The 16235-nt window shown below is 47.5% G+C and overlaps 1 protein-coding gene across 2 annotated transcripts in view; it reads left to right on the forward strand.

Moving 5' to 3' along the window:
• Nucleotides 1-16235, forward strand: part of PLXNA4 (plexin A4) — a 455375-nt gene that overhangs the window by 297902 nt on the left and 141238 nt on the right. For both annotated transcript variants that reach the window (XM_005436737.3, XM_027801749.2), the window contains exon 5: nucleotides 1443-1543. In XM_005436737.3, the coding sequence (XP_005436794.1) occupies nucleotides 1443-1543 (101 nt within the window). The remainder of the gene's footprint in view (nucleotides 1-1442; nucleotides 1544-16235) is intronic.

The following is a 16235-nucleotide window of genomic DNA, read 5'->3' on the forward strand; positions in this document are numbered from 1 at the left end:
TAAAGCTACAGCCACCTGCCAGATGTAAAAATATGGATTTTCAGCTTTTTCTCATAGTCTATCAACTACCATGTGGGTTGGCTGTTTAGGGATTAGGAAGACAATTTCTGGTACAAACAGAAATTTTGTACCAGATTTTCATAAATAGGTGGAATTTTGCCTAACATGTATTTATATATAAAGACCAGGTTTTGGTTCATTTGCAGATGCAGTCAGAATGAATCTTAGTCTGTCACTTCACAGCTCAAACTCTCTCAGATGTTGCACCAAGTAAAACATTGTCAGTAGGATTCAGGTGTATTCCCTTGTCATTTGTCACAAGTAACTGTTCAGCAGTTTACAGTTGGCAGTTCTCAGTGGTGTTTCATCAGGATAATACCACACTGTATCATCTGAAGGAATAAACTCTCCCTGATGACATGAGCTGGGGTGAAGGCACTGGCAATCGGCTGTAGATTACAGAAGCTCTCTGTAGCTTATTCAATGGAAAAGAGACTATCAGGTCATCGGGCCCAAATTGTATGTTTGGCTTCAAAAGAAGTAAGTGGCTTACAAAACCTAATAGGAATCCAAAGTCTCTGGTCCGTTAGACAGGAGGTCAGGCTAGGCAGTCCCTTCTGTCTTTGAAATCTCTGAGTGAAATACTTTAATTAAAAAGGAAGAAAGAAAAAAAGGAGATAATAAAATGCAGTATTTTGGCAGTAGATGGGTGTTTCAGGTCTGCCTCTAATGCCTCCTGAGCTGCAAAGTCACAGTGACAGAAAGCTCATTCAGTACTCAGGCCGGTAGCCTTTGTCCTTTTCCTCCTGGGAACAGCCTCTCCAGGGATAGGACAACTGATGGTTAGAAAGATGCATTGGGGAGTGGAGCTAACGCTCTCCTGGGACCGGTGGTGGTGGGTGTGGGAGGTCAAGGGAAGGAGACAAAGACATCACAAGACCTCAGTTGTCACAGGAAGCCCAAAAGAAGCAGGGTCCACAACCAGAACATAGGAGAGAGAGCACTGAGATCCAGCGGGTGGAACTCGCTACAGAAGATCACATGTTGAATTGTCTCAGGGTATCGGGTCGCCACAGCCTGTACACAGCCTGCCTGATTTCCTCATTGCCTCTGAAACCGTGCAAGTGAGGTCATCTGGCAATGGAGTGTGGAAGGCCATGGGGAAGAGGGGAAGGCCACAGGGCACATGCTGATCTCAACAGGGGTTACACTCAGCCAGGCTGAGCTCTGATCTGGACAGGGTTTGTACCAGGTTGAATTCTCAAGCAATCTGCAGCCACATCCCTCTGCCTATCCCAGCCTACTGAGCTCTGCAGTGATGTTCTACTGGGAGGACAGGCACCAGGAGAAGAGGACAGGGAGGGTGGCACCTCCATCAAGTCATTATGGGCATTGCAGAGCTCTGTGAAAAGCCTGACGGATTATCTCCTTTCCTCCTGCAGCTCACTCGGGTGCCTGTGGAGTCATGTAGCCAGTATGAGACCTGCAGCGAGTGCTTGGGCTCGGGCGACCCTCACTGCGGATGGTGTGTTCTTCACAACATGTAAGTACCTGCTGATGTTTGCCACCACCCCAGCCCTGCTTTTCTGCCAACCATCTTCCCTCAATGTCTGTGATAACACATGGCAGAGATGCAAATTGCTGCCTCAGTCCCTGGTTGAGTGAGGTGAGCCAGTGAGTCACACCGGTACCTCTAGCAAGGTCTCTGGGACTTACTGGGGGAGGCTTTGCTTAACTGAGAAGCATTTTTTGGAAGACAAGGGAAGAGAAGGGTGGTAGAGACTGGTCTGATTTCCTCAACTGCCTTATTCGCAGTCCGCTGACTGTGCCAGGATAGCACCTGCCACCCTGATGCACTGTGAATCAAGCCACCCACCAGCTCTTCCGGTGACCACCTTGTTTCCATTGCTTAAGGCAGTTTGGCTCTGACTAGCAGCCCAGCTCAGGCACTTGTCTCAGCATCTCCAACAACTTTCCACTGTTTACCTGAACCTCTCCTCTTTCAGACTTGTCATGTTTTCCATTGCCCGTAAAGAGGAATCAGGTCCCTGTAAACATCATGGGGTTCTTCAGGAGAGCTTTACAGTCTGTATGCTCACTGTGGGGAAATGTTGACCCTGAAGTTGAGTGTTTGTCCTGTGTGGGTCAACTCAGCTGTGCCAAGTGAGCACCAATGAGCCAAACTGCTCATTTGGCTTACCTGGCCAGGATGCTGAGCTAATTTGTGCATATCCACACTCTTTGACTTCTGTGTAACAGGACAAGAAGGGACCTCATTTCACCATTTCATTATTCTACAGTACTGGCTTATCCAGGACCTCACAAGGAGCGCTGGATGCAGGTGTCCTTAGGACTGGGGGATTAGTTCATTGGCTTTGTTTTCTGTAGGCTTTTTAATGGTGCTATTGATCTTGAAGTTTCCTCCCTTCACTGCCAGTGACCCCCTCCTGCAGACACCCCTCTGCCAAAGCTGCTGAGAGGGAGGTGTCAGGTTGGCTGAGCTCCTGGCTATGAGTGGCAGGATGGTCTCACTTGCCAAGAACCTCTCAGCAGAGACAGTGGCTGGAAAGTGCATTGGATCTGTCTAACCAAACATCTCCAGCTGAGTGTGGCTCTGCAGGGTGCTGTTACTCCAAGTCTCACAGTGTCCTTGGCAGCGATGGAGGTTTTTTCTGATGGACCCTGATATTGCAATGTGTCTGTCTACTCACACTGAGTTCACCTCTGAATTCTTCCTGCTGCATTGCAAACTCTCCTAGTGGAGACAGTGATCCAGTTGAAGCAATCCTCTTTGCTACCTCTCCTTTCCTGAACAGAAGAAAAGGGAACAAACCTGTACCATATTCCAACCTTCTGTGGATGCTTTTTAGCTTGTGTGACCCTCATCCAAAGCCACAACAATCTGCTTAATTTCAGATCAGATCTAGGTGATCCATTCCAAAACTTGTCCAAAGGCTTGACTCAGGCTCTGAAATTATTCAGAGATCCTTGACAAACCAGTCCTGAGTTGTAGTCTGGTAGGCAAGAACCCATGAACCCTTCATCCTGCTGACCTGAGGATATTTCCAATTGATATGCAGCTCTGCAACACATTTCTATCTCGTCTTATCTTGCACCCGCCCTACAAAGCACTGTCTGTTTTGCTGTCAGTGGAAGGACAGCACAGACCATGTGCAAGCAGTATAGCAAAGCATGGATTTGGCCGTTGATTATTCCACAGCAATGTTAGATATTTCATCTCCTGCCATCCAGGGTCAGTGACAACAAGCAATCAATACATCCAGCAATAAATCCCCCAACAGAGAGAAAAGGGGAAGAGGGAACTGCAGATTGCTCAGCAGCTCATTGTGAAGGAGTGTCAGAAATGTGATGGCTGGTGATGAGTGAGGGTGGCAGCATCGACTCAGAACAAAAAAAAACCCGTACAGATTCGGTCCTTCAAGAAGTTTGGCCTTGCAGTCTGGACCTGGTTGACAGCAGAACCCCCATGCCCTCCTCCCTCTGGTCACTTAACCTCTGCTTCCTGATCTGGAAAGGAGAGGCACCTCTTATTGATGTACCTTGCAGCAGGGTCACTGAGATTAATTCCTTGTGGATTTTGGGGGTGGGGGGTGGTGGTTTGGGGTTTTTTTTGTTATTTGAAGGCAAATGTCAAATCCAACTTTAGGTTGTTCCTTCTCCATAGAATCCATTGCAATAATGAAAACTGATTTTCTGTTCTAGTTTGGTAGGGGTTTTCAGTGCAGCCTCAGGTGTTCCTCTCTGGGTCTGTTTCCTCATATTTTTAGGTAGCCCTGAGAGCAGAGGACCCCATTACACCCCGCTCAGCAAGGTTTGTCTGTGAAGATGTTCAGGGTGAGAGTGCCATAATGCTCAATCTCTTACCAGAACTTTTTGCACATCAGAACCCCTTCAGATTCATTAACAGACTTTTCCTCAAGTGGAACGCATCATCAATAACTCCCATACAGGGATATCTGGGGAAATGTGCCATAAGCATTTTGTGAGTGCTAACCCTTCCCCCTTCCCTCCCAGCCAGAAATCCCAAGGGCTTTCCAGTACACGGCTGAATCCAGCCACACTGATCTGGGAGCTGTTCTGTGTAAGAGATGGAGGAGGCAGTTGGGCTGTGCAAGACCTGGGATGGAGTGGTACTGGAAACCAGATCGCTTGTGGGCAAAGGCACAGCTTTTGCTCATCTTTTCCTCCTGTATAAACCATCAAGAGGAACAGTGGTAGACTGGGAGACAGGTGAAAGCTGCCAGATGGGGTACAGCATCTGTCTTCTTGTCTTTCTTATTTTGGGATTTGCACTTCAAGGGCTGATGCAGACCTTTTTCCCCAGACCCCCATTTCCAAGCTAACCTCAGCTCCCACCACGTGAGAGGTCTGGGGACGCCTGGGGATGGCTCTCCATCCATCATCTCACGGCAGAGCTGGGCTGTCTGCGCAGAGGGCTGCGTGCCAGGGCTCAGGAATCGATTTCCACATCTCTGCTGTCCTAACCTTACACCAAGAAACTCGAGTCTGCTGAGAGAGAAAGAGACAGACAGACCCACACAGACGGCTGCAGGGAAAAGGAGGGGGGAAGGATTGATTGGCTTCTGCCCCGAGAAGAGAAGAGCCGATATAGAGCAGGCCACTGGAGCTTTTCATCTCTGTATCTTTAGCCCCGATCTTGTGTCCCCCCCGTCTTTCCCTGCTATAGCTCTGCTCCCCTCCTGGGCTCTGTTCAGGCCTCTTTAGGTGGTGATGAATCATTTAGTTGGTGTAAATTGAAAATGTGGCGCTCAGTTGCTGCCTGGGTCTCCAGGGGAGGGAGAAGGGCTGGGGTGGGAGCCGGGTGGGGGGGGAGGAACCAGGCTGAAAAGCTAATAGCTGGCACAGAGGCACTTGGTGCCTGGCTGCAAGGTCGCAGCAATGTCACCAGCCCAAACAGGGGGCTGCAGAGAGAGATGAGAGCTGAGCAAAGTTTTCTCTAAGCCTGAAATGAATTGCAGCTTCCTCCTATGTCAGTCGCAGCAGTGTCCGAAGATGCTATCCAATATCTGATCAACCCTCTAAAGCCCCCTGCAAGTTTCTTCTTTCTCCATCCATATCCAAACTGTTACCCTCCTCTACCTCCTTTCCCTCTCAATGCAGAAAGACAGAGAAAGCTGAGGCTCTTTGCCCCCAGAGAAGGGATAAACACCTCTGCAGCTGAATGAGGCTTGAGAAACCTGCCTGGCCCAGCACCAGCTCCAGAGCAGATGTGCACAAGGACTGATCCATGTGCACGTGATAACCACCCAGGTTTTCAGTCCTGCACAGTGTCTCTGGGTTGTACTTAATACCTGAGCTGCCAGAAGAAGGGATATTTGGGGCAGAAAAGCAGCAGCATCCCCATAGGGAGAGGCAACATAGAATCACTTAGGTTGGGAAAGACCTTTAAGGTTATCAAGTCCAACCGCTAACCCAGGACTGCCAAGTCCGCCACTAAACCATGGCTCTACATTTTGTAAAGGAGAGATATGCTGACCTTGCTGGCTGTGGAAGGGACCTGTCCCAGGCTCTGTTGTGTTAGTTGCCACTCCTAGATTTTGGCTGTGCTGCTTGGTTTCAACCTCACGTAGCCTCTGTCTAATTCTGGGATGAATAATCAAACATGTGCAAGTTGTCCTTAAGGGAGGATGCACCCTGCTGGCACCAGCCTCCTTCTGCTCTGGAATCTGCCCTTGCTGTTATGGGGACTCCTTGGCTGGCAGATTATTAGTTGCAATCAGAGAGAAAAATAGTCCCATTTTCTGGGAGGACTTGTAATATTTCAAAACCTTTTTTCCCAGCTTGTAGAAGCCAATTATTATTTTAATAAAAAAAATACCATGAAAGACATTTTAGAAGGGACTGATACCATTTAGTAATTGGGGAATGTTTCATTTAGACTTCAGAAACTCTTATTTGGGGGTTTTATTGCAGTTTTTAGTAAATCACTTAAAATATCAAAATAAAAAGTCACTCAAGTGAAGTTTTACTTTTTTTTTTCTTTTTTTTTTCATTAAAATGAAACGTGTCCATCTGTGACTTTTTTTTTTTTTTTTTTTTTTGTGTCCCACCAAAGCCTTTACTGGCTCTAGAGACTGAGCATAGCAGGTCGTCAACAAACACTGTTCGTTTGGAGGAACTGACGTTTGCTGCTGAGGGAACAGAGTTTGTTTAAGCATCACCAGTCTGTCCTACTGTGAAGGCAGTGGAGCCAGGAGCTGGATCTGCTCTCTGCACTCCTCTGCTCATTGGTGAGGAGCTGCGCGTGTCCTGTGCATGTCCTTCTGGCACCCAAGAACCTCACCTAGGGGCCTGAGCTGGCTCTGTTGGCTTTGCACCCCAGTGGCACCCCAGTTGCAGAGCACGTGCCAGGAGAGGCTTCCCTACTCCTGAGCCATGGAAATACGATGCAGTGGCCTCCTGTAGGCATCCTTACCCCATGAATGGAGCAATGACAGAAGGCTTTTAGATATGGGCCAGACCAGCCACCTTCCTGACTCCTTTTGGCTCTGGGTTAGTCAAGGCATGACCGAAATTTGGTACATGCAATTACTCAGGCTGAGCTGACCATGGATTAACTGGACAGCTGTAACAGGAGATATGGTGCTTTTGAGACACTTGAGAAGTCGTATGAGTTTTTTGGTTTCCCTACAAAAGGACAGCCCTCTTCAGAAGGGTTTTATGCTGTCCTCTGGTAGCAGACACCTACCCCAGTATCCGGGAAGTTGCCCTCCATGTTCTCTTGCCCTCCAGCTCTTCCCGTCTGCCTTGTAACTGCAGGGTAGTGCTGTACCCAGAAATTATGATTCTCATTTCTAATATGACATGGAGAAAAAAAGGCACTTAAAGAAGTTGTTTTCTAGGTAGTGAGGGATTAGTGTGGAGGGGGAGGGAAGTTTGTTATCCATACTCAGACTCATTGCCAGACCAGGGGAAAAAAAATAGAAAAAGTTAAAAAGTGCAGCTCCTGCTGTCTCGTCTCAGCAGGTAACCCGATGCGATACTGCTTGCAGAGGCCCATTGATCGTTCCTGGCTTTAACTTTCTTGGTCAAAGTCTTCTGAATCACTAGAGAGCCTTGAGTAACCTAAGCTGCCTACAGATGCTGCAATAAGACCTTTTTTTGAAGGGTCTTTTGCTTGCTTGACTTTCTGCTATTTGAAAGACTATGACTGTCTTTCAGGCTGAGGTTTTTTCTTTCTTTTCCCCTTCACCTCCTCTCTTTTCCTTCCCAGTCTTTTCCTCCACTTGTGCAGGGGAGGGAGGATTTCTCAGTTGCTGCGTGGAGAAGGGGCACTTGGAAGGGCTGTATGTATCAGGCTTCAGGGACCCAGCAGGGCAGGAGGGTGGAATATCACCCCCAGTCCTGTGCCACTCTGAGCTCTAACACATAGTGAGAGAAGAGTGGTTTAATGATTGTGGCAGGTGCCTGTGATCCTGTGAACTCCCAGCTTCTACTACAAGAAAGCAGGCCCTCAGCTGTCCTTGTGTTGTACTCCCCATGTTGCTGTGTCCCAAGGTGCAAACTGGAGTCCCTTCAGTAAGGTAGCAATTGGAAGGTGTTTTGCATTTGCCTGGCATGACGAATAAGTCTTCACAATCACAGTTGGGACCTTTTTTTATAGGAAAAGCTTTCTGTATCCTTTCCTGCCTTAGCATCATCTTGCCATGGGTCAGCTCTTGGTGCCTTCAGATACCTGGGAGACCCTCTACATGTCAAATATACATGACAATTGTCCTGATCTTCGTGAAGGTGGGTCAGCTGCATGAAGAACAAATGGCTTCCAACTCAAATCCTGCTTTGCCTTAGAAACGTGTATCCGGGCTGATCTTCCCCATCAGAGGGGAAGCTCAGAGCTACTTTACTTGCTGTGTTCAGTACCCCTGTGTGTATGAGGCATTTGGGGGCATTTCTCATTGCAACAGGAGATTTACAGATACATGCTGTTGGTACACAATAGGAAGAAAAATGTAAATGCTGGGAGGGAAAGTAATTGCAGGAAATCTGAAACCTTTCATTTGGTTTGAAAGTCTCTGATCAGGTTGGCGGTGTTAGTACTGCCAGTCAATGGTGGCAAAGGTAGGAGTGAACCAGCTGTTGAGATGTCTCGTCTCCAAACAGCACTTGGTTTGACTCCTTCCTGGTCACAGCTGGTGCTCAGACAGCCAGGCACATGGCCTGTGAACCTCTTCCATCTGATAGCAAGGGAAAGTGGAGTCATCTTCCCACAATTGGCCTTGGCACAGAGTGATTCCCACTTCTTCTCAGGTAGTTATCGAAACTGGAGACGGCATTTCAGCCTTCACACAGAGGGAAGCACACAGCAGGGGGGCTCTGTAGAGTGACATTGGCCCATTAGGCATTCTGCATTGAGTCTAGATAATCTTTAATCTGTCTACTGAGGTATAGCTAAAGTACCCATCATTTTGCACCTAGGCATTGCTTCTCCTTTGGAGCAGAGGAAATAGCCCCAAATGTGACAGCTCTCCAATGGCCTTTTGAAATGAGATCGGGGCTCTTAGTCCAGAGAGTAGGAGGGAATTCTTGGGACGGAGAGCCAGCCTATTGATGGTGATAAAGCCCTGTGTGAAACGGAGGCTCCTGGGAATCCCATTTCACTACAGATGGGCAATGGCATTGAATAAATCACTCTGAACCAGCCCTGCACCTTTAAGGAGAACAGCCGAGCACTGGTCCTGGAGAGCTGACCCATCACTGTACCTGCATGTCGTACATGCAGCATCACTGATGCCTTTCCATTCCCTAAATGCCATCATGTCCCTTTTGGGAGAATTTTTGCTGCTCCAGACTACCTAGCAGTGCAGGGCAGAGCTGTGCCCTTCACAGGCTGATTATCTCGGTGGCCGTGCCTGCCTGAGGCAACTCGGGCACAGCACTGGGCACTGTGGACCATAAGACGCAGGCGTGTGGTAAATGTGTTTTAATAACAACCTTCTTCCTTGATTAGCTTATTTTGCCAGAGGGCAGTGGGGAAGGGTGGGAAGATAATTAGTTTGTGCAGTGGGTTCCAGCAGAAGCTTCGTCCTGGTGCAGCCCTGTGAGTTAGGTGTCCTACTTGGGATTTGTCTCCATCACAGAAACATTAGCAGCTCAGGTTTAGCACTGCAGAAAGTTCAGCCGTTGCAGAGAAAGGTCTCTAGGGTTTTTTCTTCTCTGATGTGAAACACAGCACACAGTCTGCCATGGTCCTAGGATGTGTGTTTTACGTGCTAGGACATGCAATGAGAAAAGGGTAATGGGGCTCCTTCTAGGAGACCTTTTGTGTGTCGGTTCCCTGACAGGGGCCAAACCTTTGTCATCTCAGCATCGCCTTTGCTCTGGGCCACTACACACTGCTGGGTGGCATATCTCGATAGCTCACAGTATGTACCTAGGGCAACAGCTAGGGAGGGAACAGGGACAGGGAAGAGCTGTGTGACCACGCTGACCAGCTTAGAAAGCTTGTCAGATGTGCACTGGAGCTGAGATGCAAAGTTACAGGGCTGCCACAGGGAAGGAGCATACTCTGGCTTCGATTATAAAGTGGAGGTTGACAGGGCCAGCAAGGAGACCTAGATATGAAGTAGCAACACAAGGACTTAATTAAGGTGCCTATACACAGATATACAGAGAATATAAGGAAACTCTGAAATACAGGTGTTTTTATTTACTCAAGGAATGCAATTAAGTTGCCCACTCATGCTGTCTGCTGCAACTGGAGTACCTGAAATGTTCACCTTGGGCTGGCAAATACAACACAGAGTCTACTGGAGACCCGTTTCCTCTGGAGAATAAGATGGGGACCAGCTGGAGTCCTGAGGATATCTCAAGTGACTTTAGACCCCCATGTGTGGGCAGCAAAATAGAACCTAAACCCTGCTTGGGATGTCCTCTCCCCACAAAATCTCTGGTTTGCCAAAACCCATCTCTGGGCTTTGCAACTTGACCAGTCTCAGTCCTTCTGTGAATTTTAAAGTCCTTCAGGGCACTAATTTGCAATAAAGCAGGACTAGGGCTCAGTGAGTGTGATGATGTATGGATGGTTTGGGAAACTGTCTCAGTTGCTGGGCTGTTTGTAGGGAATTGCTCTCTGTCTTGCTGTCAGATGCTCCCTGGTGCCTCTGCAGCCAATGATCTGCCAATGAGGGAAAATGGCACGCCAGGCAAGCTCTCCCCAGGGCAGGGGTACATTTGCCTTCCACTTCCACTGTTTCTTCTGTGACATTTCATCATCCTCAACCTGAGACAGGTCTCAGAAGGGAGTGGGGAGGGGGAGAATCAGGAAGCTCTTCCTCCTAAAGAAAAGCACAGCAGACTTTTAAGGTATGTCTTTATCGCTCTCTCTGTGGATCTGCACACACAAACATGCACATAAATACATGCCACCATCTTCTGTTGCATGTTCCCACACTCAGACACCTGCTACTGAATAGCCCTGTGTGCCACCAGCACATATGTCTCCAACCCCTAATTCTGGCTCATGCTCCCACCCCCCTCTGTAGTCGTTCCCCCAAGCAGCAGTGTAGAGGCAGAGCCTTTCCCAGTCATCTTCTGTACCAGTGAGATTTTATTTCCCTTCCCTCTAGTCCTGTGGTCCTGGAGGCAGGTTGTGTGAGTCCACAGGAGCTTCTGAGGTTGAAGCTAATTATCTCGTCCTGCTGTGGGGTGCCTTTTTTTTTTTTTTTTTTTTTTTTTTTGGTACCCGGTTTGTTCTGCTATTGCTATAAGCATAGTCTCTTCTTCCTGTTCCCAGCAATACACATATTTCTTCTGTTTGGTGAGTGGATTCGAGCAACTCATCATTCTATTTTCTTGAACATCTTGTCTCCCATTGTTTTCCACTTCAGATACGTCCTTCATCAGCTTTCAAATAGCATACCATCAATAGTAGGAACAATCTACCAAGGCAGACACATGTTTTAGCTCCATGAATTACAGGAGGCAGGCAACAGCTTGATCTCTGGCCTTGTGGGGAGATGTAGAAGTCCCTCCCTCATGTACAACACAACATTAAAGTAAAACATCTTGCAAATGAAGCCCGCCAACTGCCCCAGTAATGAAGAGCAAGCCTGGGTGTCAGCTGGCTGCAGCTCTCTGCTGGGCTCACTAGCACAAGGCAGCTACAGAGGAAAGCAGGGAAAAGCAGCACGTTGCCAGGACCATGGTTGTACAAGAGATGAGTGACAGATCTGGACTTGGAACAATATTTCTTTCCTCCTGTTCCAAGACCTAGTAGATTGGACCAAATTAATATTTTCCAGGGTAATGGGTGCATTTTGAATAGAGTCTCATCCTTGGAACCAGAGCTAAACTGGAGTGGCTAACATGGCTGGATGCAAGAAACTGGGATATTCAAAGAAAACATGTTTCCTTGCCATCCTTCCACAGGGGCGGCCAAATTCACAGTGAAGAACAGACATGTGGGCTGTGAATTTTTTTGTGCAACTGGCTATGGGCTTCTTCACCCACTGCAGGGCCACGGGGCAGCCCACTGCAAGCAGGCATGGCTGTATCTTGTAATGCAGCATGCACCAGCCCCTGTTAATGGAAGGGAGGGCAGGTTTCTGTTTATTTTCCTTCACTATTTGTCTCCCTGCCTAGGAAGTCACATCGGCAGTTAGCATGTCTTTTTGCTGGTTATCTTGTGGCAAAGACTAAAGAGAAAGTTGAATGGGAAAGAGAAACACGTTGAGGAGGAGAAGAAATGCTGAAGGGTCTGCTGGGACAGAGTGGAGGGGCTGGAGGGTGATTCTGCCTAACCTGGCTAAAGGGATTTGAGGGGATGTGGACAACATGAGGAACTGGGAATTGTTGGGGGCTGAAGGTCTGAGACATTGTTGTAAGACAAGATTCTGGGACAGATTCTGACCAGGAAAATAAGTTCTGGGTGCCTTGGTATGTTTAGAAAGGGTTGCTAGCAGGATCCACCGGTTACAGAATTAGGCAAGAGTGAACAGTATTTATTTCCCTGCTCTGCTATAGATACCTTACATGATTTTGGACAAGTTACTTAGGACAAGCTTTATCTCATCTACTACTACGTTTCTTGTCTCAGCAGCCAGTGAAGACAGGGACTTTTTCTGAATACATTCATTGTAACCCTGAGGTGTCTAAGGCAGTGGGGTGAATTGCCCCTTGGAAGTGCCAGTTTAGTGTAGTAGCTACTTGGAAAACTTAAATGACTATATAAAACAATACTCAACAGAAAATTACTCTAATTCTTAATTTCCCTGTGTTTAGGCCCTTGTTTGTAGAAGAGGAGTAACAGTTCCTCACCTCACAGGTGGCTGTGAGGTTCAAAGCCTTAAAGCACTTAGGACCATGAGTGGCTTGCAGAAGTCCTGCAAGGAGCTGGACTTGATGACTGCAGGCTCCCAGGTAGTACTGGTTATAAAGCAAGATGACAATAGTTTCATCTCACCACTGGCTGAGTAACTTTTGGGTTTTCATAATTAGTGCAGAAAGTGCCTTAACAGACACGGAAAGGTGCAAACACACGTGTAGCTCCTTGCTTCACCCAATGAACATCCCCACATCACCCTATTCTGTTGTCTGGTTGTTAGAGCAGAGGTGGTGCCAGAGGAGTTAAGGCAGGCAGGACAGCAAGGAATGAAGCAAACACCAGTGTCTTGCTTTTCTCTCCCATATCTCATTCCCAATGCCTCCTGCCCCTCTGGCCCCGGGCAGTAAAGGAGATCTACATTTTAATTGAGACATGTTAAGAAAATAATCTCAATCTAGCTCACCCATGCCTGGAAGGTTTCTCCCTTGTTAGCTTGGTGCAGATGTTGAATGCACATTTTGGGGGTGGGGGAGGGTGTGTGTATTTGTTATATGTCTGTTCCTCTCCTTTTCCCATCCTTGCTTGATTTTGGAATGGGGAGGAGGGCAGAAGGCTGGATCTGTCAGGAAAAAGTAGAGCAGAAAATGGCAGGACCTCATTTAAATCTCCCTCTCTTACAAATAAATAGGAGCGGCATGCAAAACCCAGCCATGATACGCACCAGGCCAAGCAGAGGTGCTGTGGGGCCTGACAGTGCTGAGCATCAGCCCTTGAGGGCCTGAGGAACTGGGTCTTTGCAAGAGCCCGTCCTCTGGTTGCAGTTGCATCCTCTCCCCTCCTTCTCATCCCCGATCCTCCGTAGCAGGAGCAGAAAGGAGGTCAAGATGCTTCAGGTGTTTGAAAGGCTGCCTTGCTGCAGTTGGATGGAGAAGGAAAGGGGGTGAAGTGAGGCCTCTTTAGTCTCTCACGTGTATTAACAGGGTCCCACCCTTCATGGCTCAGGACGGAGGTTGGAGATGACCACACAAACACTGGACTCCTTTGGTTTTGTTGCAGACCCAAACTTCCCCTGCAAAGAGGTGCAAGCTTTGTCTGCAGACTTTCTCAGATGCCCCCATCAGCTGTCCTTTCCCTTGGCACCTTCAGGAGCTGTGAATGGGCAGCCAGATGCGTCCTGCCTCCAACGTCCTCTTGGAAGGGACACCACCAACCAGCCCTGCCAAATGAGCACTGGATTATTTTGTGCAGGGCAAGGGGGCAGCATTTCAACTCAGATAACACTTTCCTATTTTGCCTGTTCCTTGTCTCTTAGAGCTTGCCTGGCCTGATAAGGTGTTATCAGAGCAGAGCATCTCTGTTGGAACCACCAGGAGATGTGGCTAGGCCAGAAGCAGCTTTTCTCCCCTCCTTGCAGGCTTCCCTGGCCTTCTTCCACCCAGTGCCTCTAAAGAGCCAGCTGGTTAATAATGGGAGGAGGAGGATGCTGGTGTGCTTGCCAACAGCTTTCACTCAGTGCTTTTCTCAGGAAGAAGAGAAACTGCAAATCTTGATGAGACTAAATCAATCTGATCTCTTCCTCATTTTCACCCAGTCTCCATACTGCAAACAAGCTTGCGAGTAACTTTGAGTGTGTGAGTAACCTAGAAAATAGAATGATTTTTCCACCTTAAGCCTTTTTTCTTGTAAAAATTATTTTTGGGTATGGATCTGATTAGTTTCTCTGGGTAAAGTCTTCAGTATACCTAGATATCGATGTCTTTTTCTGCATGGTAAGGACTTAATTTTTACTAGATTGTCAGAGCAATACCAAGTTTCTGATTGCTGTTCCACACTCTGCTCTCAGGGACTGAAGGCAAAAACCTGACCTTGAGGATTCCCTCCTGGCTTTAACTGATTGAGGATCTGGAGGGGTTGGTGAGAAAGGAAAGAGGGGAGACCCATAGCATAAGCTCATCTGGCCAATTGACAAAATAACATTCAGCTGCCTCTTGAGCTGCTGAGGAACACATCAGTCCAGTTACTGAGTGTTATACTTAAACTGTTATTGATTGGGGTGAGTTGGAGAGAAAAGCCTTCTCCACTAGCCCTTTTCCCAAATTAAAAACTAAGAGGAAAAGTAAATGCTTTGACTTTTCACTCTGCCTGCATGTTTAGGGAGTTTACTGTTAAAAAAACCCCCACAACCAAACCCTTAAAAGTGACAACATGCATAGAATGAATTATAGCAAAATCAATTAATGCTAACAGTATTTATTAAATACTGCACTCTGGAGCTTTATGGGAGTTCACTACTGCTCTGATATGATCATGACATCATTAACATAATATAAAGAATCAAAAAATCAATAGCTTGCTGAAGCCCAAAATTAAGGCCAAGCAGTGTTATACCGTATCTTTAAACATCTGAAATAGTGACTTGTCTCTGTCATGTCAGAGTTATTTTCAGATGAAACATCTCTCAGAAAGTATAAGGGAATTTGTTGGCCCGCCTTGTCACTCCTGCAGCTACCCCCGTGGGACACTTGGCATGAAAGTTAGCTCCCTTTTTCCAACAGTGTGCACACAAACAGAGCAGAAAATCTGATCAGGGTTACATTGGCATAACCCTGGAGGGACTCCAGAGCAGGCACAGGGGCGCTGCTTTGGTAGACAGGCTGATGTATCTCTGTAGGATGGAAACATCTTCCCCTGTTGCCTTGATTTACATTTTATACTGTTAATGCTTTGCCTAAGGTGCCAGACTAGGACACTGCAACTCTGCCTGAAGTGGAAAAAATGGAAATGTATCTAGGAGAGGCTTCCAGAAAAGCTAGCAGAGCTGCTTGGGCAAGAAGAGACTGGCACGGGTCCCACTGAGTGTAGGAAACAAAGGTGGTTCGAAGTAGGACTGCTGTTCGTGTGGATTTAGGGATTAAATGTCTACGAAAGAGAAAGTATGTTTAAGATGTGCATAGTCATGGCCCAAGAGGGAATGGATGTAAACTGCGCATTTAGTGTGTAAGATAGAAGGTTTCTGGCTGGAATGAGAATGAGTGTGTGAAGTAATTTTCCACTGGCATTAGTGAGTGCTAAAAATACAGCTGGTTTTATAGTAAAGTTTGATAACAATTCTTCGTAAGCTGCCATGGAGGGGTTGCCTGCAGAAGCACTGAGTGAATCAGGTGGTCCTTTCCACCTCTGTGCTTTGTGTGTGGGAGAGTTAAAGTCCCTTTTCAGCTCTGCTTAGGACTCTGACTGTGACCTGCCAAGTCTGCTTATGCATGTATCTCCATATGAGTTGCGTTCTGAGACCTGCCCCCCCACCCCATTACAGCCCAAGGACATCCAGCCCCCGCACCAGTACAGTCAGTGGAGTCTAAAGAAAGACGCAGCTCACCCTACAGTAGCTATGAGGCTCCATTCAGTACCGAAACATAGGCATCTGGTGGCCTTTGTTTTGCTTTGACCAGGTCCTCCATAGGTCCAGTGGCACAGCTGCCAACGCCAGGTGTCAGTCTTGAATATCCTATATGTCATCAACAGAACAGAGCCCTGGTGTTAGAGCAGGTGGATCGGTTCTCTGGCCTTTGCTGACTGTACTGAATAAATCCCTTGTCTAGGGAGCTCAGATGTCAGCTCACACACCTAAAAATCAACACATAAATTTAAAAGCTTCAATCCACCATCTTCATTCCACCCCTGCTACCTCTGGACCTCAGATTTCCCAGCTGATATCACAACCCTAATGCTCCTTTAGTTTTCCAAGTCTCCTGGAAAAGAGTGAGGCTTTGGGTCATGGCACAGAACATCAGCTTTTGCCCCATGGGCACATGTTGTGTAAGTGCAAATGGTATTGGCAGCTCATGGTCCTTAGGGAGAAGTTTGGGGTTTGGGGATCAAGGTGGTCAGACTGGCAGGACTTGAGATGACAGGGAAATTAAATGATGGAATT

This window comes from Falco cherrug, chromosome 5 (genome assembly GCF_023634085.1).
Source record: "Falco cherrug isolate bFalChe1 chromosome 5, bFalChe1.pri, whole genome shotgun sequence".
Classification (NCBI taxonomy): domain Eukaryota; kingdom Metazoa; phylum Chordata; class Aves; order Falconiformes; family Falconidae; genus Falco; species Falco cherrug.